Source organism: Heterocephalus glaber, unplaced genomic scaffold (genome assembly GCF_053883595.1).
Source record: "Heterocephalus glaber isolate CG9 unplaced genomic scaffold, H.glaber_assembly_v1.0 deba00001479, whole genome shotgun sequence".
NCBI lineage: Eukaryota > Metazoa > Chordata > Mammalia > Rodentia > Bathyergidae > Heterocephalus > Heterocephalus glaber.
The window spans coordinates 19,819,894-19,846,478 of record NW_028258316.1 but is presented as its reverse complement, the minus strand read 5'-3'; the positions used below and the strand labels follow the sequence as shown (position 1 = coordinate 19,846,478).

Below are 26,585 nucleotides of genomic sequence, written 5' to 3'. Positions count from 1 at the left end.
AAAGGATTCAGTTGTGGAGAGAAGCTGGCTGCCCATTTCATTTCTTGAAGCAGAAGCAGGGAACCTTGGGAAGAAAGCGTGGAAAGCGGAGAAGAAGGTACCTGTGGAGGCCTCAGCAGAGAGCACCGGCGTTCTATAGCCCCGGATCACCCCATAGATGGAGACTGTATACGGGGTGCCGGCCTTGAGACCTGGAAGGTCCACAGCCCGGAGGCTGCCAGGCACCGTGAGGTTGTGAGTGGCCTCCACCTTGTTGGCCTCCTGCACCTGAATGACAAAGTGCTCATATGGCTGGTCAGCAGCGGTCCAGTTGAGTTTGAGGCCATCCCAGCCAACCTCAGTCATAGCTAAGTGTTCCAGCTGGGGGAATTCCTCTGAAGAAGGACAGAGAGATATTTGTCAGTACTACAAATCAAGCATGAAGAAATCAAGTCCCAGAGCCCATATCCAGGAAAGAGAGGAAGGGGAAAGAGAGAGAGAGAGAGAGAGAGAGAGAGAGAGAGAGAGAGAGAGGTTATTTTTTGGTAATTCTTAGTCATTGGGTATATGTAGGTTGAACTTGGTGTTCTACAGCTTTCATCAGAAACTGAAAATGGTGAAAAAAAGAAAACAGCTGTATTGTTCATCCTTGAGATGGTAAAGAACAGTGTACAACTCACCCAGAAGTTCCTGAGCATGCAAGGCCAACAGCTAAAGGGCACAGAGAAAGAGGAGTTTGGGAGTCAAGGTCAGAGAAGTGGGCATGGTGAGAAGTACAAAATTCAAAAGTAGCCAGACCTTGGTTAAAATTGCAATAGTGGCATTCACTGGCTGGCTGTGTCATCTTGGATATATCACCTGCTTCTCTGAGCCTCATTCTCTTTACATTTAAATAGAGCTGCCAGAACCCTTTGATTGGATTGTGTGGTGATTAAATGATAACATTCATCACCTCTTCATGTCTTACTTGATGACCCAGTAAATATCATCGCTAGGTGTCTCGTGTCTCCCCTTGGAGTTTCTTTGGTCATGTGAGAAAGTCTTGCCTGCTTTATTTCACTGCTTGATCATTTCACTGCTGGCCACATGCTGTCTGGGTTCATAAAGCATATGCTGCCTCACGTTCGGACAAGCATGATGTTTTATCTCTAGACTTTTCTTGGCTTTCAGGGATCAGAGGTCATGCCGTAGATTCTTGGTTTGGTTCTCCCCTCCCACTTGCTTCTGCTAGCACTTGCTTCATGAGCAAGGCTGTTTATGTGAAATGAGTGTGCTTGCTTTTAATTAAAAGTGGTTATGTTTTTCTCAGTAAATGGTGCAGAGCAGGGTCCACCATTAATTGTTTTTTTACAATATAGGAAGGAAATTTAATGTAGTTATTATTGCTTATTAAAAAGCTTGTAATGGGAGCATGGAAAACTCCATTGCTTTGTGAGATGCTGCTAAAGGTTACACACAGTCTCTCAACCTATCTTCTTAAGGCAAAAGTGGCCACATATTTAAAGTTAGAGAGAAAATTATTCACAGGGATCTAATCAAAAGAAGAAGAAAAAGAGGGAGGAGGAGGAGAAGGTGGAGGAGGAGGAGGAAGAGGAGGAGGAGGAGGAAAGACAGAGGATTCATGTTCTCAGGTTTCCCAGGATCCAGCACACTGTGAGAATCTGAGCAAGTTCTTCCTTTTAGGGGGCTGTTTTCAAACTATGTTCTACACACACCTGGAACCTTCTGGAAGGATTGCTCTAGGGACAGATGCAGTCTTGCCCTCTCTTCTTTCCTAGCTTATCAAGAACAGCTGTTTATCTGTCACATAAAGGAGTTCCTAAGGAGATTTTATTTGCTAAAGAAGTTTGCTGCTTAAAAACAAAATTTTGGAGTCTACAAATGTAGATCACTAGTATCCTGTACCAAGATTGTACATGTCTCAAAGGTCCATTTTGGTCTTGTTTGGTTTGAAGCTAGTCCAAGAAACACAGGGCAATGGTAACCTGGCCGACTTAGGTATATCCTTATGTACACTGCCCTATTTAAAGCTATTTCTAGAAGCCTCACAAAGACCATACAGTTTTCCATGATAGATGAAGCAGCGTATTTTCAGCCAACAAATTGAGATGAATTGCTTTTTATTCTCCCCAAATTGAATGAAAAACACTGAACTCAAATGTGCTGCCCTTTCTTGGAAATATCCTTGCCTTGGGAAACTTAAGGAGATAGACTTGAAAATTTCAGCAAAAGATGACTACATCATTTCCAAAGTCTGTAGAGACCAGACTAGGAGTTGGGTGTGAGGGTGTGAGTTTGTGACTCTGAGGTCAGGAATGATAAGATTCCTCCAGAAAGTTCTGATCTATATATATGGTTGTTCCACAGCCCTAGTGCATGTGCTATATTCCATTATGACTGTTGTTATTGATATATTTAACTATTATTCAATACTAATCATGTGTAGGGTACTCTGTTAAGTACTTTTGTTCATGAATTTGTTTATTGCTTATGACAGTATTCTGAAGTGAGGATATTATCTCTGATTTGAATATGAGAAAAGAAGGCCCAGAGATGTAAAGTGATATACTCAAGAATATTCAGATAGTAAAATGGATTCTAGCCAAGGCTTTCCTTAGTTGGAGATTCATCTCCCTGTTAACTGTATTGAGGTTGGACGCTCTGCCACAACTCTAGTGCAGTCACAGCCTGGCTCCTATCACATCCCTGGTCTGGAAGGAGTACTGTATGCCTGTGATGACCTCCACAGCGAGGGGTTGAGTGCTGCGGCCCCTGACCTCGCCATGCAGGGTGATCCTGTAAGCAGTGCCAGCCCTGAGGCCTGGGATTTCCATGGAACATAGGCTGCCAGGAATGGTGAGATTGTGAGCCCCTTCCACCTGGTCAGCCTCTTGGACCTCAATGACAAACTGGTCATAGGTCCCATCTGGTGCAGTCCAGTCCAATTTGAAGGCATCCGAGCTAACTTCGGTCACTGTGAGGTTTCCCAGACTTGGAACCTCCTCTGCATAAGGACACAGAGTTTCTGAGTTACTAAAAAAGGCAATTGCATTATGGGATTCAGGTGAGATGACATTTTGGCTAAGGTTGGGATGAATTGTCTGGTTAGTGTTGATCCCAGATGCATGATTTAAAGCTCTGCACACTCTCATTGTTGGCACTGAGGCCAGAGCTTCTCTATTCAGCCTTTGGGAATGAAAGGTGGTTTTAGTAATTGTTCACAACTTCCATTCTTGCTATACAACTAGGACTTCAGAGAGTCCTTTAGTGTTCTTAAAATGAACTCAGCACTATTTTGTTTTGTTTTTTTTAGTAACAAGTTGTGCTTTCCAACTTCTTAGATATTATGACCGGAACTTTGCAAGAGCAGTCACCTCTTCCTTGTAAAGGAAGAGAAGGTGGAATTTTCCATGGAACTAGCTACCAGGCCATGACTAGAACTTGGCCAAATAAGGGATGTGACATTTGGGGAGAAGCAAGAATGAATCACTGGTATTTCCACAACATGGAAGGAGCTAACCCCAATTTGGAGCTTTGATTCCTCCTGAACAGAAACAAAAGAGACAGAATAGATAAGTGAATTAATATAGAATACCTGTCCAGACTTCAGCAGAGAGAGGGGTTGTACTGAAGTCCCGAGAGACCCCACAGATGGTGACTCTATAGTGAGTGGCTGCTTTGAGCCCTGGCAGGTCCACGGACCTCAGGTTTCCTGGGACTGTGAGGTTCTGGACTGCTGTTACTGTGTCAGCCTCCTGCACCTGAATGAGAAAGTGCTCAAAGGCCCCTTCAGGAGCAGTCCAGTTGAGCTTGAGGGCATCCCAGCCCACCTCGGCCACCGTGATCTCTCCCAAGTTGGGAGTTTCCCCTGGAGAAGGACAAAAAACTAGTTTATATCATAAACCAAGATCCAGGAAATCTTGAACACAAGGCTTGATACCACTTGATACCAAATGTGACTCTCTTTAGATAAATGTATATCATGCAACTTTCTAAATTTTAGAAATGGAGCAGAGGGAGAGGTATGGGAAAACCCTTGTTCTCTTACCTAATGAAAGAATTCCCTTAAATATCAGTGGATGATGAGGAGATGGATTTTGTGACACGTTTTCCTTTTTTAATATAGTGTTTAAACATCTTTTAACAGGAGGGAGTCTATTTCTGGGAGTAATGTCCTCTCTCCAGGCTGGGTAGATTGTCCCACAGAATGGCCTCTGTACAGCTCCAGAGAGGGTTACCAGGGAGTGAAATGTTATGGTGGCTGTGGAGCTGTGTAACCCAATAGCCGGGCTGTCCATTATCAGAGTCCGTGGTGCTATTACTTGTGGCAGAACAAATCCCTCTGTTATGGTTTGAATTGAAGTCTCCTAAAAGAGTCATGAGTTCAGAGGTGGAGCTTTTGGAAGGTGATTGGATCAGGGGGGCGCTGTACTCATCAGTGGATTCATCCATCAATGAGTTCACATTTGAATGTGCTGTTAGGAGTTGGGGCCTGATTGGAGGAAGAAAGTTACTGGGAGTGTGACCCAGAAGTGTACATCCTGTCCCCAACCCCTTCTGCTTTCTTTGGCTCTTCTTTGTTCTCTGTTTCTTGCTCACCATGAGGTATGCAATTTTCCTCCACCACACCTTTCTGGTATGATGTTTCTGCCTTGGATGAAGCTGATCTTATACTGAAACCTCTGAAACTGGGAACCAAAATAAACTTCTCCTCTTTTATGGTGTTTGTGTCAGGTATTTTGTCCCACTAATGAAAAATCTGACTAATAAACCCTTCCAACAGTAGTTGTGTCTGATTGTCCTTGGGCAGTTTCCTGTTGGAAAAAATAGAAATTTTAAACATAAAAGTAGGAGGTACCTGTGGAGGCCTCAGCAGAGAGCACCGGCGTTCTATAGCCCCCGATCACCCCATAGATGGAGACTGTATACGGGGTGCCGGCCTTGAGACCTGGAAGGTCCACAGCCCGGAGGCTGCCAGGCACCGTGAGGTTGTGAGTGGCCTCCACCTTGTTGGCCTCCTGCACCTGAATGACAAAGTGCTCATATGGCTGGTCAGCAGCGGTCCAGTTGAGTCTGAGGCCATTCCAGCCAACCTTAGTCACGATGAGATTTTCCAGTTCGGGGACATGTTCTGAATAATGACAAAATTGGGGTCAATAGAACTATTCCTCATAGTGCTTTCTTTCTGAGAACCCATGGATGGCAAACCTCCTGCCAACACTGAAAGGCTCTCGAGATCTGAGTGTAATATTTTGTCCACTGTCTCCCCTAAAGGTGCTGACCCCTTTTAAAACATCAACAGAAAAAATCCATATAATAACTTATTTTGCCTTCTTATTTGAGTTTGTCTTTTGAAAGTTTGTTTTCCTATTGATCAGTGTCCTGAAGGTTTAGAAAATTTCTGTGTTGGTGATACTCTGGTGGATCTACTTTCTAACTTTGGAAAAAGCATCTCTCATCCTAGGGAGGTGGCCTTGAGCTATCCTTGGAGTCTGGGCCCAGTCTACTATATTTTGGAACAATTAGCAACTTATAGATTCCCTTTGTTTCCGTGCAGGCTCAGTGTCTCCTGGAAAGTCCATTACAATTTTTATTGGTATTTTGTCATTTTCTGGGGTTTGGATCCATTTGTATTAAGTGCTGCAGTAAAGATCAGAGGTAAATTAACACAGTACTAGTAAGGTTGGACTGAGAAAGGTGACAAGCCTTTCAAAATGTGCCCTTTACTGGATAGAAAGACCAAGGCTCCAGGAGAAACAGAGACTACTAAACCCAATTAAAATGGAATGCTCCATCTTTATACATCACTGAGACATAGAACTTCTGTCAAAAATCACTTATATGCATTGGTATGAAGGGGAGTATTTGTCCAGGGCTGAGCTTAAGTGGACTTTGCATGACCTAGGAAGAAAAGATGTATGGAAATGGATCCTATAAACAAGAGAATGAGAACTGACTTTGCTCATTTAAAGGAACAATCATTTTTCTACTTAAGGCTCCTATTGTTGCCACTTTCAAATGAGCCCTTTGTGCCCATAAAAACAATCTTTTAACTTGAAAACACTATCTTGCAATCTGAGAACATCCTTTCAGAGGGAAATCACTTATTTGCTAGAATATATTTAATATATTAATATATTTAATCTTAACCCAATTCTGGGGGATGTTCTTCTTAATTGTTTAATATCAACAAAGCTTAAATTTGTTAAATCTCTTCTGTCTTTTTCTTTTTTAAGTCTATTTGCTCTAGGACATAGATACAGAAACTATGACTAGAAGGCTATATTTGGCCTGCCACCTAGTTTAGTAATTAGCAAGCTGACATCAGTTTTTACATTTTGAAGTCTTTGGTTAAAAAAAAAAGCCCACAGAAGGATGCTGCTTCCTGATTCATGAAAATCAAATGAAAGTCAAATTTCAGTGTCATAAACTGTTACTGGAACATAGCCATGCTTGTGGTCGGTGGCTGCTTCTGTGCTACAGGTTTTTGTGCACAGTTGAGTAACTGTGACAGAAACTCCATGGCCTGCAAAGTCTGAAATATTCACCATCTGGCTCTGTACAGAAAATGCTTGCATTCTACAGTCTATGGATTCTTCCTTTAACTGAAATTCATGTCTTGCGGCTCATACCCAAGCCTTGGTAGCAGCTTATAATCACCTACACATGGTCTCTAGGAGAAGGAAGGGACCTCAAACTCAAAGTAATGTGTCTGATTTGGGGAAAGAAAGGGAGGGCAGCTACAAGCTACCTTAAACCCAAGGTAGAAGCCAGGAGCAGTGGGTCCAAGCACAGCAATTATGTACCTGACCTTGGGATTTAAGTACAATGAAACTCAGGGGCGGGTCTTTCTCAAATATTCCAGCAGTCCGCATACGCAGAGAGGTGGAGCAAAAATAAGTCTAAGCCAAAAATGAATAAATAAAATAAAACCACAATTTTTATATCTCTTGCACTTTCCTCCTTAGCTCACTTTCTTTTTGTTTTTCTTGCTGTGAAAAATGACTAGTTAGAAATTTGACAGTAACAATTTATATTTGCATGTGAAATAAGGGCACTATCTCACCTTTCCAGGTAGCTGTATTTTAAACCCTATCTCTCTACTTATGACCTAAAGCATATTTGTTCCATGAAATAAACTTGAGAACCAGGTTACAAATGATGTGGGGAGAGTCCCCTAAGCAGAGAAGGAGGGAGGTGCTGCCTACACATTCACATGTTAAGCCATTCCAGTAAAGACTTTTAGAAAGAGAGAAGAATCACATTGGCAAACATCTCTTTCTGACGAGAATCTCTTGCATATGTCACTGGTGTTTTTACACAATGACCCTTACATCTTGCTTCAACTGTTCATACGCTGAAAGAGTCCTTTTCTCATAATACCATTATGGTCAGTAAATAGCAATGATAGTGACAATCTTTCATGAAAACCGTTAACTATTCCTACAAGTTTTGGATGGGCAAATCCAGAAATAGCACTGTTTGTTACTTGAGAGAGTGTTGTGGAGGCGTCCGCAATTGATGATGTACATGAGTATCCTCTAAAACCCCTCCAGTGCATGATGTACATAAATATCCTCTAAAACCCCTCCCGTAAACCAGTGCTTGCCAGATAGGTGAAAGGTGCAACTCCCACAAATACAATCCACAGACAAATGAAAGAGAGAGGAATGAGAATGATGAAAGGGGAAGGGGGCTTTGTACTGAATAAAAATACATCAGGCGGGAGCTGAGGTGTGGACGGAGAAGCTTCACAGTAGTGTTGACTCTCCATCCCCACAGCAAAGACGACCCGTGGGCTCACTGCCCCAGAAGCCGATGTTTCCATGATACACTTCCACACTGCCTTTCTTGGCATTTCTTTATGAAAAGACCATTGTTGTTTGCTTACAGCTGTGCATCAGAATCTACCCTCTGAACAATGTCAGTGGGCCTGGGAAATCAGAATTTTGAAACCTCATGTCTGTGCTCATGGTGGGTTGAGCAGCTGGCCTGAAGGAATTTCTTGCACTGTCAACTTCAGATCTTTATAGATTCCCACCTTCTCACGGGTGGTAGTTACCAGGTCTGACTTAAGTGAGTCCTTCACAGACAAACAGGACAAACAAAGAGGCTGCGTTTAGCAAACAACCGCTGCTTCTCAGTAAATAGGGCAAATGGACACAAAAGGAAGTATACAACACCCTGGCACAGAGAGGTCTAGTAATTGTGTACACACCTGAGCAGAACATGCTTGGGTATCCAAGCCATAAAGATTTCACGCCAGATTCCTTGGCCCCTTCAATACCTATATAAGCCTAATTCCTTTCCCAGTTAGTTGCTAATATCTCTCTCTCCTGGTGTTAGCCCATCCACCCAAGGACAAAATCTCTCCCCTCTAGCTTCCACTATCTATCCCATTGTCAGTCCATCCACTCACTAGCTGCTAGAATCTCCTGATTTTAGTCTCTGTTAATGGAGTGAACTTTCCTTTTAGTAGTAATTATTGAGTGCCAGCTTGATGAGAAGCCTACTCTTAGTGCTCACATGACACTTCTGCAGGAGATTGTGTCTCCCATAGCAGGGAGATGGTCAAATCCAAGCCTGAGGGCCCCAAAGAGCAGGTTAAATGGCTCCAATCTCACCTTGCTGAGATAACATAGCTGAAATGGAAGATTTTAGCTGTCGTTAACACTTTTTGGTGACTCTTTGTAACAAGAATGAAATCTCTCAAAGCATTTTAAGAACATGTATGAAGATGCCACAACGAAACCCAATGTTTTGTAAAATTAACATGCACTAACACACATACACATATATGTTTGTAGGCCAAAGAAAGAAGCTCAAGCATCTGATGATAACATCCAAGACTCTCTGTGGATGTTCCCGATGATGGCTTTAGCCTGCTCCCTGCTGGCCTCCTACTCTACCATAAAGCAAAATGGTGCGGCTTGTACTTCATGAATGTGGAGTTTCTCCTCAGATGCTGGCCCTCCTTTTGGAAATGCCATCGCTCCTTCTCTGCTGGGCCAACTGCTTTGCCTTTGTGAGGACTCAGCCAAGTAGCTCCTCTTCCAAAATTTCTCTAAACTCTTCATCATGTTGGCCAGGTATGTGATGGGAACCTGCCCCATCCTCTGTGGCTTTCACGTGTCCCTAGTCGAAAGCAGGTGAGTTACATTCTAACAGATTGTTGTTGATTCTCTGTCTTTCTCATTGTAGTGTACAGCATTTCTTGAGGGAAGGACTGTGTCTGCTGTTTCATATACTAGCATTGCCTGATTCAGAGGAGATAGGAAATAAATATTTGTTGGGAGAACAAATATTGGAATACATTTCGGTTTGCTCCACGAGACAATCAAAAGGGCAAAGCAGAGCAGAGTGTTCTGTAGAAGCTGTAGCTGTGATTAAAAACAAAATTCCACTTTCTGCTTCCAAACTTGATGTGAATGGCTAGGATGTCACTGTGGACTGTTAGGTTGCTATGGAAAGACACTACACTGTCCTTGTGCTTCTGCCTATCATTGTCTCGGTTGTAGGCCTTGTATTGGTCATAGAAAATTCATGGCCTTGACCTTCAACAGAGTTTAATTGAGTTTATCAGAATACAAATGAAGAAAAGAAGGAAGGGGAAGAGAGGGAGAGAGAGAGGGAAAGGGACAGTGATAGGGACAGAGAGAGGGAGAAAAATTGCTGACACACATTGATTTTCTTCCGTGCTAACAGAGTATCTTCCTTCTTTCCTTCCTTCCTTCCCTTCTTTCATCCTTCTGTCTTCTCCCTCTTTTGCCTTCCTTTCTCCTTCTCTTTCTTTCCCTTCATTCCACTCCTCTTTCCTTTCTTCCTACTCTCTTTTCTTCTTTTTCTATCTAGATTCAGCTGAGTTAAAGACTTTCCGAGTGAATGACTTCCTTTTCCCTTAGTCCTCAAGGGAGATAACTGTCTGGGAATGTAGAGATGGAAAATTGGACCAGAGGATTTAACAGAAATGCTGTTTCTTGAGTAGCTAGGTCTCCAAATGCTCATGAAGTACATACCACATGCTTGGCTCTGTTCAAGGCGCTTGGGACACAGCAGTCAATGAAGGAGATAGTTCTTCATTCTGGCCAGCAGTGGGAGGCAAGTTATGGATAACAAGCCATAACTTGTTCTACTTCTGTCTACTGTCAACTTCTGTCTACTGTCATGGTGGATGAAAGTCCCCAGGCACACTAGGAATGCATGAGGGGTACATCAAGATAGTGGTGGCAGAAAGCTCTTCTGTTTTGATGATGCTTGTGCTGACTGAAACAAATGAGGGCATTGTGTGGACATTTGGGAAAAGCGGGCTATCCAGGAAGTGGGAGCAACACCTGAAAGGGCTTGGATGTGGGAGCAGGCTCATCATGCATAAGAAGGTGTGAGAAGTGGTGATCCTGGTGAAATGAGCAAGACCATGAGTGCTGGCAGCAAGGTCAGAGAGATGAGAGGGCCATTTAACCCTTGGGAGGGTCTTTGGGCCTATTCCAGGCATGATGGGTTGGCTAGGTTATCCATATTTTAAATACAATGCCACATCATGGAAAAGGCTTGTGCATGTCCCCGACTAAGGCCAGAGCCTTGGAATTCCCTAAAAAAAATGCTTGCTGGCCTCTAATTCCCTATCTTCTCCACAAAACCAACAATGAATGGTGGGTTGTAGACACCTGCTTTGTGATTCTTGTGATTCATGGCTGGGGGTTCCTTTGGGTATTTCAGACTCATAGCCATGTGGTTCCTTTACCCAAAGACTTGTTTTTCCTATTTTTTCCTTCCTCTCTGTTTTCCTAGGCCAGATCCTGAGATTCTGTTTCTTTCCATATCCATGGCACCATCCTGCTTGTTTCTTATGTTTCTGTCTACAAGCTTCTGCTAAGCTTCTCTTGGATTTGACTGTAGATCCCATGTCTCCTCCATCCCAGGAGGATGCCAGCCCAATCATCATAAGCAGAGTGCTGTGTTGGTATCTGTCTCTTCATCAGGCCCTGAGGTCCGGGGAAGCACAGGTATGTCTTCTTTGCTTTAGTAGCCCCAGGACTTAGCACAGAGCATGGTTATGGTATTTTATTGACTTAGTTAATGCAAAAGACTTTGAAAGGTAGAATTCAAAACAGCAAAAGAAACATCTGCTCCGCATTTCTTTTTTTATGTAATGTTGGTGACTGAACCCAGGACCTCATGCATGCTAGGAAAGTAAGGATTCTACCTCTGAGCTACACCTTCAACCTCCTCTGATCCGCTTTTAATAAACCAAAATTGTTCTGTAGAGAAAGCCATGGGGGGGGAAATGTTCTCTAGACAATGGAGAAGAGCCAATCAAAAGAACATGGGCATTTTTTTTCCTGTAATGAGGAATGCTTTTGAATATAAAATGGGCTTTCTTTGAAAGCATTGGAAAGAGGCATGGTGAGGGTTTGGAAGGCAATACTGGGTTGATCAGAGACAAAGAAGCGCCTGTCTATGGTTCAGTGCAAAAGTTTTATCTTCTTGAGCAGCTCAGGTTTGGGGCTGCACCACTGGAGAGAGGAGCTAAGGTGCCACAACATGGTGAGGACAGGAATCTCTTGATAAACTATTTGTCAGACTCAGAGGAAAGCTGAGAGAGAGGAGAGGAAAGGAAAAGGGAGGAGAGTGAGGAGAGGAGGGGAGAGGAGAAGATTAAACTATCCCTTCTGAGCACTGCTGACAATCACCTCAGCAGTCTGTGCACCCAGCTAACAGAACTGACCATCTGGGCTCACTTTGTACTCCCTGGCAGTGACTGCTCTTTGTCTGCCAAATGTCTTTCTTTCCCTTACAAACAAGCATAATTTTATGGGTACAACAACATGTTCATGCAGATGTCTAGCTCTCAGCCTCACTGACAGCTAAGAATGACAAGTGACAGTTGGGGGAAAGTGGTTGGTGAGGTTGTTTTATGAGTTGGGTTCTCTGCATTTCGATAGCTCTATTGTGACACTGAGGTGACTTGAGAATGGGAGCCAATGACTAAGGATGGTTGAACAGGGAGAAGAGCCCAGATCACTGACAATCTGAAACTACTTTGCTATCCTTGAGCTCCAGCTCCAAATTCTTTTAATGAGAAGAAATGGACTATGATCTTATTTAAGCAACTGTTCTATTTGGCTGAAGATATTTTAAATGACAAAGACACTTCAAGGCATTTCAAAATATTTCTATTGTAATCCCTCCACTGATTATCAGGACTCAGTAGGGGAACATCTTTATCAGGACACATTCATCTCTATCATGACAGCTGCTGCTTTTTCTCTCCCAATCACCCCTATGATGGTTAAGCCTGTCAACTCAGCTGGCACGGGAGCAGCCTAGGGGATTAGTTAAATACACTTTGGGATGTGTCTGGGTAGATCCTGGAGGACTGGCCTTGGCTCTTTTTTTGGTCTCCTTATCTCTCTGGTGATGTTCTCCCATTCTGCTTCTCTGCCACCATGAACTAAGCATCTTTGTTACATCCTACCCTTTCACCATGATTTTCCTGCCTTGGAGGCAGGCAACCAAGGACTGAATCCCCTGAAACAATGAGCCAAATAAACCATTTTCTTTTTTAAATTGTAGGCTTAAAGTATTTGGTCCCAGCAATGGAAAAAACAAACAAACAAACAATGAATACAACTTCCTTCCCTTGATTGAGCTGTGTCTAACATTCTGGATATCTGGTCTTCACCAAGGACTGTGAGCAGGAGCACATGGTCAACATAACAATGCTATCTATATGACCTACTTCTCTTCAAATAGCAGGACAGTACAATGCATGCAGTAGGATGCCTACTAATAAAATTAAGTTAAGAAAAGTACTTGCCAAATCCCGAAGAAATAATATTTTCCACCTATGTCTTCAATATTTAGTGTTCAAAATTGAATGAGTTATTTTTCATTCAGAAGAAACCACTCATATTTCTGATTGTCTCCTCATCTAAGCCACTGATGAAACATGGCTGTGGCTCAGTCAGCAGGAAGAATGCGAAGGGACTTTAAAGGTCAGGATTAAGTTGTCATCTTGCCTAGACAGGGTTAAGCTCTTAATGACTAAGAGAAAAGGGTCGGGGATTTAGCTCAGTGGTTCCGCTGCCTGCCTCACAAGCGCAAGGACCTGAGTTCGATCCCTGGTACCAAAAAACCCCACAAAAAACCATGAATAAAAAAGAGAAAATGCAATGGCACTGAGGAAGGCAGAGGACTTTGTCCTGTTCTTTAGGAGCAGCCTGAGAGGAAGGCAAAAAAACCTGGAATAAAAATATTTCATAGAAAACAACCAAATAGTTATCACCAACATTGAGGTCATCCTTAAATATGGAAAAGTAAATTGATTGTTAGGTTAAAGAAGGAAAATCAGCACTTTAAAATATTCTGTGAAACCAAGTTTTAAAAGAAAACAGAAGCAACAAACCAACAACGTGACAAAAACAAACCTGGAAGCTGTATGCTCTCCTGGAAAGAAATATTTCAGAACCCCTATTTGCCTGGCTAAGGGCCTTTGGTAGCTCAGCTGACAACAGGACGAATTAACTCTGGGAAAGACAATGAGCAACCTCTATGAAGTGCATGTGGAGGCTTGGTGGGTAGAGAAAGCAGCACATTCCCCGACCTGGGTTTGTCACATGAGGAAAACCTCACCAAAAGGGACTTTGGCCCTCAGGATGAGCACAGGACTTAGAGGCGCCAGGGTGACTCACCGGTGGCAGCCTTCACGAGGGCTGGCTTGCTCTTGTGCCTGCCCTTCTCAGCCGTGAGGAGGACGGTGTACTCCTGGCCGGGCTCCAGGCCTCGTAGCACATAGGAGGTGGTGTCTCGGGGCAGCTGGTCCTCCACTGACTGGCCTGTGGGGAGGCTGTAGTTGAGGCGGTATCGGTCAAACTTGGCTGCTGGTGTCTTCCACAGCAGGGTCAGGCTGTTCTCTGTGATTTCAGAAACCTGAAGGTCCTTGGGTGCGTCAATTTCTGGGAGAAAAACAGAGATGGCTCCTCTTTAGGCTGCAAGCTACAACTGTTTCATGGGGCTGAAAATCATCTGTCTGGGCTGGAACCCTGGGTCTGCCACAGGGGCTGTGTGGCTTCAGGACAGTCACCTTTCTGAGTCTCGGTTTCTACTTTAACAAAACAGGCCCAGTTATACATTACCTTGTTGTACATTTGGAAGATCAAAACTAATACAGTGGTATAATCATATCACGAAATGCTACTCAAAAGTATTTAAAAGGAATTGGAAAATGAATTAAGATGCGTTATGTACCTGTGCCAATTCTTCACAAGGAATGTTAACATCATGTACTATAAATATGTACTAATGAAAACAAAACAGTTTGGAGTACTGATACAAAAAAAATCCTGGTGAATCTCAGAAGAATTATGCTGAAGGAAAAAACAAGCCAGTTTCAAAAGGTCATATAATATTTTGATATGGACTGTACCTGTGTTTATAGTAAAAAATTAATGTCTCGAAACCTAAGCCCTGATGTGATGGTACTGGTATGTGGTGACCTTTGGGGGCCTCGTGAATGGGATTAGTGGCTTTACAAGAGAGTCCAGAGATTCTGCATCCTGCCTGCCACGTGAGGACACAGCAAAAAGACAGACACTTCTATGAAACAGAAAGAGGGCCCTCACTAGGCTGAATATGCTGGCACCTTCCTGTTGTACTTTTCTGTCTCCAGACTGTAAGATATAAGGTTCTTCTCTTTATAAGCCACTTCACTAAGATGTTTTTGTTATAGTGGCCCAAATGGACTAATACTCATAGAATTCCATTTGTGTAACACTGGTCAAATGGCAGAACCGAGGAACAGGGTACTGCACACCCAGTGACAGGCAGAGGGGGAGGGATGAAGTGGTTGTGGCTACAAAGGGTAGCACATGGGCTCCTGGGATAAACTACAGAGTCTCCACTATAGTGGGTTCACAAATCCACACCTGTTATAAAATCACCTAGGACTAAACACACACACATGTATATACACACACGCACAAGTGTGTACAACACTGGAGAGATCTGAATAAAGTGGAGAGATTACATCAATGTGAATTTCCCAGTTGTAATAATATTCTATAAATACGCAAGATGTCACTTTGAGGTAACTGGGTGAAGGGCATAGGGGTCTCCAGGATTTCTCACAACCGTATGTGAACTTACAATAATATATTGTATTTGGAATATATATATATATATATATATATATATATATATACATATATATATATATATATATACATTTTCTGATTTGGGAAGATTAAAAGTTATGTATGTATATATAGATAATATTATATATAGTTATTTATAATATGTATTTCAGGGGATCATAAAAGTGGCCCCCACCTCGTCCCTGGATGCAGATTTCTCCATGTCTGGGAGGTGTTGCAAACTGTTTTGCTAGAGTTCAAGTGAGGTGACTTGCTAGGATCTGGGTTTATTTCTCTCTGGAGAAATGTATATGTATGTCCACACATGTACACTTGTACATAGATATGTATATAAAGCCCAGCGTTGGATCTTGAATCCTGTGGAAGCTCGTGAAGTGAGATCAACTCACCCTTTATACACCAACCTCCTTTTGTCTCCTAACACCTGGGGGGAGGTAAGGTGGAAATGGGTGGAAAGGTAGAGGGAGGAGTTCTCTTCTTGATACACATATTTTCCAGAAAACAGAAACAAAAACCTTGAGGAAAGAACAATGCCCTCAAATCTTATATCGCCACCTGGGGTTCCCCTGAGGCTGAAGCTGCAGGATGCAATGGGTAATAGCAGGACCTGGGAGCCAGGTGTGGTGGTGCATGGCTATAATCCCAGCCCTTGGGAGGCTGAGGCAGGAGGATCACCATGAATTCAAGGACAGCCTAGGCTACATGGTGGGAAACTGATTCAAACAAAAACAAAGAAAAGCAGGACTTGGGTTTAACTGTCATCCTTCTGTTTATAATCTGTTTGATGAAGGTGTTTTCTAAAGTGTTAAGGAGAAACCCTCAGATGTGTTTTAGTTAGAAAATGGCTTATCAAAAGAACAGAATCGGTGGCCAATTTAAATATATAGATTACTTCTAAAATCTGGTTGCAATTTTTTTTTAAATCCCACATTCCCCTTCCTATACAGAATGCATTATTAACATTGTTCAGCTGGGCATGCGTGGACGATGATGATGATGATGATGATGTTATTTTGTGGTTCTAGGGATTAAATCTAAGGCTTTCACCCTCAGCTACATCCCCTATCTTTCTTATTTTTTTTTTAATGTTGAGACATAGCCTTGCTAAGTTACTAAATTGCCCAGGTTGGGTTTGATGCTGCAATCCTCCTGCCTCAGCCTCCTAAGTAGCTGGGATTATAGGTTTGTGCCACCAGACTTGTCTGTGTGAGTTTTGAATGCAGGCTTTGTGCTAGATGACATCAGAGTCCTCTGTCTCTCCCAGGCAGCCCCGTGTTATCTACTCAGTGCCAGCTTTAGGGTAGAGGGAATCTCAGGTGTGCTCACCTGTTGCAGCGTTGATAGTCGCTGGATCACTCTCCCTGTCGTCCTTCACAGCAGAGACTCCAATACCATACTCAGTTCCTGGCCTCAGACCTAAGAGAGGATGCATAGGTTGAGATTCAGCCTGGTACTGGGTGAGCTTTTGAAGGCATGGAAAAATGGCTCCGATCTGGCCCCTGGACACTATGATTTCTAAGTTCTGTATTGAAGCGCCAGTGGATATGAACTGCTAGGAATTGGGCTTCTTTCTTTCTTTGGATGGTTGCAAAATAAGGGAGATATGGGAACAGGTGCCTGTCCTTTGAGAGCCCTCTGGGGCTGCTGGACGGTGGACACAGACTCACCTGTGAGTGTGGTTTTGGTTGTGGCTTGTTGACTCTTTGGAACATCGACTTCGGCATGGTCGCCACCAGAGATGGGTGCATACTTGATTCTGTAGCTGTCAATGGCTGTCTTGACGTTTCTCCATTCCAAGGTGAGGCTGCTGTCGGTCTGGGAGGTGCGCCGGAGATTCCTAGGTGCATCCAGGCCTGTTGGGGGGAAGAGGGGATCTTTGTATTGAAAATGCCAGGCACCGGGAGAGTAGGGGTCTTTTACAGGTCAAGCTGAGATGCAAAAGGCACCAGCCACTGGAAAGAAATGACAAATTCCCCCTACCCCAACACACACACATCTCTCTGTCTCCATGGCTGGTACATAAATCTAAACAAACCCCTCAGATTTGACATCTTTTCCTGTTATTGATGTGTGTGACATTTTAATCCTTTGTGTTTTTCTCAAATTTTGTGTTTAAAAATGACACAAAAATGAAAAAGATCATGCGTGTTGGAGCTGGTCTGTTTGTTTCATCACTGTATTTCTTCTAGTAACGTATACAGTGCTTACTGAGGTCTGAAAAAATATTTATTGAATGGACCACTGACATGTTGTTACTTTAAAAATAATGCCATAGGGTAAGAGGTTAGGGGCTTCTTTGTCATTCATGTTCCCTGTATGCTGTGTTTTATTTCAAATGTGTTTACGTGAATTTTATGAATTTTACTTTAACCAGAACTTTTCTCTGAAAATGTCAGACCAACATCTTCTGTGTATACAACAAAAAAAAGTGCTTTGGAGGGTTATTTGGATTTGTTTTTCATAGAAACATTAATTGCTGCAATATTTCAAAAAGGGTAAAGGAATAGAAATTCCTTCTCCACTCTTTTTTTAGTGTAAAATAAGACTGGAAGACACTGAAACATGGAATGGGATAGAAACTTATCATCCAGTCTAGGATGGTGGCACATGCCTATAATCCCAGTACTCCGGGAGGCTGAGGCAGGAGGATCACAGGGTTGAGCCCAGCCTGTCTAACTTATGATTCAAGTGAGTCTTTATTTCAAAAACTAAAAAAAAAACCCCCAAAAACCCAAAAAGGCTGGGGACATAACTCAATGCAGAAATGCTTAGTTCAATACTCTCTACTGAGTAAAAGGGAAAAGGAATAGGAAAATCCCTGTCATCCTCCCCTTTGTGTACTGTTATTGGAGAGTGATTGTTACCTGTTGTGAAGGTTTCTTTGGCTGGGTTGCTGGACATGTCGCCCCTGCGAGAGATGAGGGACACCTCGTACTGGGTGTCAGGCTTCAGGTTCCCGATGGAGTACTGGTTCTCATCGTGGGTGAGGTCGATGGTGGTGCGGTCACCCGGCACGTCTTTGATGCCATAGGAGAGCTCCATGCCGTCAATCTCAGCCAGGGGTTTGAACCAGGTGACGAGTGCTGTGGTGTCTGTGACATCTTTCACCTCTATCTGGCTGGGGGCATCCAAGCCTGTCACAGGCAGAAGACAGAGCAGCTTCAGGGGTCAAGGTCAGTGCCGGGTCTGGGCAGAGAGGGGGCTTTGCTATCGTCCAGACTCATGGGTGAACATTTAGATTCCCTACTGAGCACCTGACTTTATTTTACTATCTAGAGCCTCTGTTTCCTGTTCGCTAAACTGTAAGTGGGGATTATGATGTCCACCTCTAGGTATTTTTTTTCTTTTCAAACAGTGAAGGAGATAAAGCTTGCAAAGCATCTAGCCCAGAGCCTGGCACACAGAAGTTACATGATAAATGGCTCTTCTTTTGTTAATATTATTATTATCATTATTGTTCTCATAATTTGAGGAAAGATGCATGAGGGAGACTTCCATTAAAAAAAAGTGATGTGGTTTCTCTGATTTTTTTTAATTATGCAAAACTTTCCTGGATGCCAGGTAATGTTCCCAGTAGAATTATAGAGCAGGAATTTGATGTACTGCACAATCTGGATGGTGCATGGAAAGTTGTTTTTGATCAAAATTCAGGCAAGAAAATCATAACTCTATCATTCTTTGACTACCCTTGTATGCTCATCGTTGCTCTTTCTGGTGTCCAGTTAGGCTTGCTTCCTGCCCCACCCACTCCCATATGTCCTGGACTGACAGCAGCATGCTGCTCAGACCTCTGGGAGCTCACCACTGCTGTTTACTGCCTCTTGGTCTTTGTGTATGCTTCTTTTCCCCAAGGTCACACTCCCTCTGCCCAAAACCTCCTGTCTACCTTTTAAAATCTCACACATGACATCCTAGCCAGAAGCCTCCTTTATCCCTGCTGCAACCAGGCAAACACTACTGCCCCCAAAAAGCTTTGTAAGAGTATACTCTTCTTGTTGTCCTGTAGCAGATTTCCCTGGACTTTGGATCAATTTACATGGGATCATTCCTGCATTCAGAGAAAGAGTCTTTGGCCTTTCTCAGTCCCCAGCATGGAGACAGTTATGTATTAGGTATATGACAAATATTTCTTTCTTTATTTTTTTAAAGTAATGAAGCCTGCATTTTTCAGCATTAGTTGCACAAATGGTATCAAATAGAAGGCACTAGGCTTTATGCAGCCTGTGAGAAGGGGGAATGATTCATAGGCAACTGTAAACATCCTGCCCGATCTACTTTTGAAGTCTAGGTTTTGATCAATCAGTTTCTTCTGGAAGAAGATGATGAACCCATAAACGGCACAATGGAAATGATGCTACAGATCGTGATGCTGCCTGTCCCCTGTCCTTCTAAGCTGCTAGTGTGCGCTCTAACCATGCCCCCCCCCTTCCTTAGTATCCTTTTAGGAAGGAAGGTAGGGTTCCATCAAGGACACTGACACAGCCTGGATTCACTTCCCCGGATAGTGGAGCATGATTGCTCCACACTGGTCATGTTCCAAGCATGAAGCTTTGTCATTCGTGACTCTGTTCCTGTGACAGTCTCCCGAGGAAGAGGCTGCAAATGCATTTTGCAAATGTTGGATCTGAGGGTGGAAGAAATGGCCTTTTCCAAAGTGATGATGAAGATGGAATTCAAACTCACAACTGACTGGACCCAAGGCCCATGCTCTTTCTGTTTTATATAGCAAACCTCTCAAAATATTCACAGTCAAAACAGTCAATATAGTTATAATACACGTTCCATCTAGCTGCCAGAGAGAAGCAAACCCTTTTTCCATTTAAAGCCTATGGTCCTTTAAACCAGAAAAAATTTCAGATATGTTAGCAAGATGCAGTATCTGTCCTTCAATGTTGATATTTACATGATTATGGAACTTTAAATGTTGGAGTGTTTGTTATTCAGTAAAAAGAAAATAAAGCAGCCAATCCTCAAATTGAAATTAAAAAGAAAAAGCTGGGTGAAAGAGATGTCTGTTGTATTTCCAGTGTGCTTTCTCCACAGTGAATGGCACTTGCTTAATCTTTTCTGTGCTTTCCTGGTGATCTAAGGATTTTTCTCCTGTTGGTACCTGCCTTCTCCATGCCACAGAGGAATGTGGTCAGGATGATGGAAAATACTTGCTTCTGGAGGAGACGCCTATGAATTAGCCCCAAGCTAGGCAAAATGTGCAAATGCTTAAATGCAAGATGTTTTTTTTCTTGTCACTAGTAAACAGTTTTAACTTTTCCAACAATCCCTTGCCAAGAAGAGCCCATTCCTTCAAGGTGACACATATGTTATCTTGGAAAGTAAAGAGGCTTTCCTAAACGGCAATTCAAAATTATTTTCTTACATCTTTTTTTTGTTCTTTTCCACTCTCAGAAGCTTTGATGACATTAGTATTGAGTGAAATTTTATTTAGGTTTTCTTGTTGAAGACATGGAATCAATATTCTGCAAAAATCAGAGCCTATTCAATGCTAGTGGTAATGGGGTTAAAGTTTGGAAACGAGTCTTTGCTGAAAGCTGTGGCCCTAACTATATGGCCTTCGTGGTACTGGTTAAAGTGATTCAGCTTCTCTAGGCCTCAGTTTACGCTCCTAAAATGTAACATGGGTTAAATATATCATGTTACAGTGATACATGCACACCCATGTTTGTAGCAGCACAACTCATAATAGCTAAATCTTGGAAGTGGCCTATATATCCATCAACAGATGAATAAATAAAGTGTGGTATTTATACACAATGGAGCACTACTCTGTCATAAAGAAAGATAAACGAGTCATTTATAGGAAAATGGATGCACCTTGAGTGACAGTGTCAAGTAAAATAAATCAGACACATAAGGTTAAATATCACAGTTACTCTTATATGAGAAACCCAAAACATAAAGGTCTTCTGCCTTTTGTTCCTATTATCTATTTTTTATTCTGCTCTATATTAAAGAGGAGATGCATCTTTTTCAAAAAGGGAAGGGACCAAGAGATGTGGGGGGGCAGGGAGGAGAAGGGGATTAAAAAAGAATTAAGATGTGTTCTGTACATGTACCAACTCCCAGTGAGGAATGTCATCATTACACACTGCATAATAAAAATAAAAATTGAAAAAATAAACATGCAGACACCAAAAAACCCCACCAAAATAACAAACCCACAAATGCTTGCCTTGTCTCTGTCATGAGGATGTGTGTTGGAATTCAATTGGACGATGTGGTGGATAGTTTGCAACCACCTCACTTGCTTATCTCCTTGCATCTATGCCCCTGGGAATGTGACTTTGAAGTTCCTCTCATCTAGATCTGGATCAGTTTCCCTACCCTTAAACCTGGCCTAGCTTTGGGATTTGCTCTGACAGAAGCGACCTAGGGCCGTCCTGAGCCGGCTCCATAGACACATGGACACACCCGGGACAGCCTCCCAAGGATAGAAGACCATGTGTAGCACAGTGTCACCATCTTGGCTGAGGCCATCCTGGGCTGATGAGTCCCAAAACCACACAGATGTGTAATCGAGTCAAGGACAGGCTGATTGCTCAGCTGAGCCCAACCCCAAATTATGAATCAGTAGAAAATTTTAAGCCATAACATTTGGGCTTTTTGTTAATCAGCAAAACTGAGTCTTGGTAGGATGACAGGGCACTTTATCACCCAATGGGTGACATGAGGCCCTGGCAGCTCTTATGGGCCATAGAGGATACTCACGGGTGGTGGTCACCCTTTTCAGGCCTGGGCCCCGGGTGTTGTTTTTCACGATGTGCAGAGATATCTCATATTCCTGCCCAGGGGCCAGACCAGTTTGCTGGTAGGAGGTCTCTGGCCTCCTCAGGCTTTTGGTGATTTCTCCCTCATCTTCTTTGTTCTGAAAGACAGGAGCACCTTGGTGAGACTCAGAGAAGGTGCCAGCCTCTTCATTTATATGGCTGATTCATTCTGCATTCATTTCTCCCTCTTTCATTTTTTCTTCTATCAATTAGGCAGTTCCTACGTATCAGAGCTGTGTGTTAGATGATGACGGCACAAAGATGACGGGTATTTCCCCTGTTCATCTCTCCCTTTTGTAATCTTTCTACTCAGGCTTTGACAGGAAAGTTACATAACAGAATGTGAGAGCCAAAGGAATTCTGAAACCACAAACTCAGCCCTTGCTTTGACAGACTAAGAGGCTGGCATCAGAGAAGTTGTGTGATTGTCCTCTGGTGACAGATAGTTGGTATCAAAGCCTGGGTTTAAATTCAGTAATAAAATCTCCCACCTCGCCTGAGCTGTTGGGCATGGGAAGAAGGGATGCCCAAATCTGAGATAGACCTGGAGGTGTTTTGAGGGTGAGAATGGTTCTTTTCTTTGCCTCCAAGTAGAGATTTGCAAAACAAAACAAAAAACCTAGAAATAACTTAATCTTTAATTGTCTAGGCTCTCAGCCTGAAATGCTATATTTTTTGACTTATTAAAATCAGGGGGAAATGAACATCACTTAAAATATATGTGCAAACCTTGAAAGTTGTAGTTATAGCCTTATCTTTCCCCCAAAGGTAAAGAAATGGAGTGCTATAAAAGTCTTCAGAGTCCTTTGGCCATCTTCCATATCCTAGAGGTCAAGGATGCCTGCTTCCTCATGTTCCTTACTTACCATATTCCGGAAGATGATCTCCCATGTTTCAAAAGCAATGTCTAGAGGGTCCCACTCCACTTCCACAGATGTCTCCTTGATGGACTTGAATTTTAGGCCTTCAGGTGCTGGCAGGTCTGTAAGGTAGAGTACAAGTAGAATGTAAGGACAGGCAGAAGTCCAGAGGGGCCACACAGTCATGAATCCACTGAGCTCATCATGAATGCCCATCATTCTGAGACTGATAACCAAAGACGATTCTTTAAAGGTTCCTCTGGAGCACTGTCTACTATAACACAGGATGAAAATTAATACTAGGACTAATTGTATGATTGCATAATTGCTAATTCATATCATTAATAAAACACAGGCTTTAGAATCAGACAGACTTGGGCCAGAATCTAAGCTCCATCATTACCAATATTTGACCTTAGGTAAGTTGTACAAAATGCCTTGAGTTGCCTCCGCCCGAGAGAAGGAGGTAACTATGACTGCCCCTAGGAATACATTAAGAACTGAGTGATAAAGTCCACATAGACTGCTGGGACTGCTTCCTGACATGCAGTACAAGTTCAGTAAGTTGGCAGCCTATATTAATATTAGGAAGCAAGAAAGGGCCAATTTCTAGCCACAGCTTGCTCTTCAAGTATGAAGGTAATTCTGCTGATGCTAGATGTTTAAAGGAACAACTTGCAGGAAAGACATGAGGAGAGTGAGGAGGAAGACCTGGTTAAAAATGAGAAGCTCCACTGGGATGTGGCCTGTCACTTGGTATAACCATGAAAGGACAACTGCTGGGTTGAAGAGCTGCTGGCAGGGGAGGGCTGGGCCCAGGGTGGACTCAGTCAGGCAAGCAGGCACAAGGAGCTCAGCTCACTCACAGGTGGCAACCCTGGCACTGACAGGGATGCTCCTCTTGTTCTCCAGGATGGCAAACACTCGGATAAAGTACTCCACACCAGGCTCCAGCTCCCGGATGACAGTGGATGTCTGGTCCCCAGGAACCCGGAACTGCATTTCCAGGCCATTGGCATGGGTGGGTGTGTACACAATGAGGTACTCTGTGACTCGCATCTCATTGTTCCATGCCAGGTTTACGGTCTCTTCTGTCACTTCTGTCACGATGAGGTCTTTGGGAGGGGACACTGGCAGAAATTAGAAAGGGCTGGAGTCAGTAACACGCCACGTAAAATCTCCCTAGATTTACTTGTCTGGACTTCTGTCTCTTCCATGGTTATCCACAGAGGTCTGAAGCTCCCCGCTTGAAATCCAGCTTCCATTGTCTCTAAAACACAAGTTTCACCCTAGATTCCATTAGTCTCTTGGTATTGGGCTGAAGCTTTTCGGCAGTAGTGTGGACTTCAGGGATATTTGTAACCTGGGCCCCCCTATTTCTCCACTCTCTGGTCCTGGTCCAGGGTCAGCATGGGAAGGTGAGTTCTGAGTCTGCCCAAGCTCGCTCACCTCAGCAAGTCTGGGACTCCTGTGCCCTCCCTGCTAGCCTGGTGTTCTTTCTAATCAGGTGGCCTTGCTTTGGTCATGTTAGACATTGAGCTCTGGCTACCGATGGATGGCAGAGCTTCTCATGATGACAATTATAATATGGATGAATGAGAGAGGTACAAAGAAGACTCCCATTAAACATGAACATTGTCCTGTTTGGTTGTATTTTCACCCAACCAGTGTTTTCCTGAACATATACTCCACCCATGCCCTTTGCTAACTGCTGGGTAAAGTGCTCCTTTAGGGAGTCACAGCCCTTGGGATAAAGACCAGTAACAAAAAGACAATTTAAGAGACAGGTCTACCTTGTAGGTGACCAGCAGTTAGTCTTTAGCCATGTGTACATTTAAAACCACTTGTTTTATGTAAGTTCAATTTAGCTGAGTTATGGCTTCCATCCAAATAAGGGGGTTTTGTCTGCTATCAGTTCAAAGTCAGTGGGGAGTAGGAAAAGAGGTCTATTCTTAGCAAAAGGGGTACCATCCCTTCACCTCCAGCACTGGATGTTAAACTTAGCACAAATGTGTGAGACAGACTAAAATACCAGCTCCATGAGGCGTTAGCTGTCTGTTCTTGGGAAAATTATACAACCTCTGTGAGCCTTTGAGTCCATAACCAGGTAGCTCTGTACCAAGTAAATGACCACAGCTCCCTGGAAGAGTCAGTGCCCACATGCGCATGTTTCATATAAACATGTTAACATACAAAGTGAGACTCTGTGTCGATAAGCATTCAGCCCTCTGGCCCGGACCCGGCATGCCCTCCATCATGAACGTAACCATGCCCATTTTCACGCCAGTACTCACCCTCTGAGCAGTCATCCCCGGTGGAGCCCTCACGGCAGATGCAGCGACCTGAAACACACTGTCCCGAGCTGCTGCAGTCATTGGGACAGGAGCGCTGCCCACAGTCCATGCCCGTGAAGCCCTCGTGGCACACACACTGGCCGTCCACACAGCGGCCCTGGCCGTGGCAGTCACCAGGACACCTTCGCTCTTTGCAGTCTTTGCCGGTGAAGCCCTCATGGCACACGCACTGGCCGTTCACGCAGCGGCCCTGGCCGTGGCAGTCGTTGGGACAGGACAACTCCGCACAGTCGGGGCCGGTGAAGCCGTCTTCGCACACACACTGCCCGTCCACACAGCGGCCCCGCTGGCTGCAGTCTTGGGGACAGCGGCGGTCCCGGCAGTCTTCCCCTGTGTAGCCGTCATCACAGACACACATGCCGTTCACACAGCGACCATGCTGGTGACAGTCGTTGGGGCAGCTCATGTCACTGCAGTCGTAGCCCTTGAAGCCTGGCTCGCACACACACTTGCCCTCTATGCAGAGGCCCCTGCTGTGGCAGTCACTGGGGCACCGCTGCCAGCTACAGTCCTCCCCTGTGTAGCCTTCGTCGCACACACACTGGCCGTTGACGCAGCGCCCGTGGCCACTGCATCCACTGGGGCACTTGAGCTCCCCACAGTCCGCTCCCGTGAATCCGTCATCACACTCGCACTGCCCGTGAACGCAGCGTCCTCGGTTGTGACAGTCGGCAGGACACCTCCTCTCGCTGCAGTCGGCACCCGCAAAGCCTTCGTCGCACACGCACTGGCCTTCCTCACACTGGCCCCGGCCCTGGCAGTTGTTGGGGCAGGTGAGCGTGCCGCAGTCCTCGCCCGTGAAGCCCTCTTCACAGTGGCAGGTGCCGTTGAGGCAGCGGCCCCGGTCAAAGCAGTCATTGGGACAGACGAGCTCACTGCAGTCCTCACCTGTGAAGCCCTCGTCACACACACACTCGTTCTCCACGCAGCGCCCACGGTTATAGCAGTTGTTGAGACAGAGGGGCTCGTTGCAGTCCTCTCCTGCAAAGCCTTCCTGGCACACACATTGGCCGTCCACACACCTGCCATGCTCCTCGCTGCAGGGCACGGGACAGACCTCCTGGCTGCAGTCAGTCCCCGCGTAGCCTTCAAAGCAGACACAGACCCCGTTCACACACCTCCCCTGGTCATTGCAGTCACTGGGGCAGGCCAGCTGGCTGCAGTCCTCCCCCGTGAAGCCTTCATCACAGATGCACTGTCCCTCGAGGCACTGACCATGCAGGTTACAGTTGCCGGGGCACTCAGGCTCTGAGCAGTTGGGGCCTTTCCAGCCGGGTTCACAAATGCAGCCACACCCTTCAGTGCTGAAGTTGCCTCGGCCACTGCAGAAGGGCCTGGTGTCCAGGCGGCCTGCAAGGAAGACAACAGAGACTCTTGGTAGGGCTCCGTCTATGGCATTTCTCCAGATCTACCTGCAAAACCTGGATTCCAACTTAAACCAGATCTAGAGACAGAGGA

The 26,585-nt window shown here is 44.3% G+C and overlaps 1 protein-coding gene across 17 annotated transcripts in view; it reads right to left on the bottom strand.

The window, feature by feature from the left end:
* Positions 1-26,585, bottom strand: part of Tnc (tenascin C) — a 92,653-nt gene that overhangs the window by 37,316 nt on the left and 28,752 nt on the right. For 8 of the 17 annotated variants that reach the window (XM_021262176.2, XM_004849485.4, XM_021262177.2 and 5 more), the window contains 11 exons: positions 25,068-26,477; positions 23,640-23,903; positions 22,780-22,895; positions 21,855-22,011; positions 17,996-18,265; positions 16,799-16,984; positions 16,458-16,547; positions 13,671-13,934; positions 4,838-5,110; positions 3,575-3,847; positions 102-374 (listed from right to left, as the gene is read on the bottom strand). In XM_021262176.2, coding sequence (XP_021117835.2) covers positions 102-374; positions 3,575-3,847; positions 4,838-5,110; positions 13,671-13,934; positions 16,458-16,547; positions 16,799-16,984; positions 17,996-18,265; positions 21,855-22,011; positions 22,780-22,895; positions 23,640-23,903; positions 25,068-26,477 — 3,576 coding nt within the window. Of the gene's footprint in view, positions 1-101; positions 375-2,710; positions 2,984-3,574; positions 3,848-4,837; positions 5,111-13,670; positions 13,935-16,457; positions 16,548-16,798; positions 16,985-17,995; positions 18,266-21,854; positions 22,012-22,779; positions 22,896-23,639; positions 23,904-25,067; positions 26,478-26,585 lie in introns of all 17 variants that reach the window. The other 9 variants (XM_004849487.4, XM_087183302.1, XM_087183304.1 and 6 more) reach the window with 4 other exon arrangements.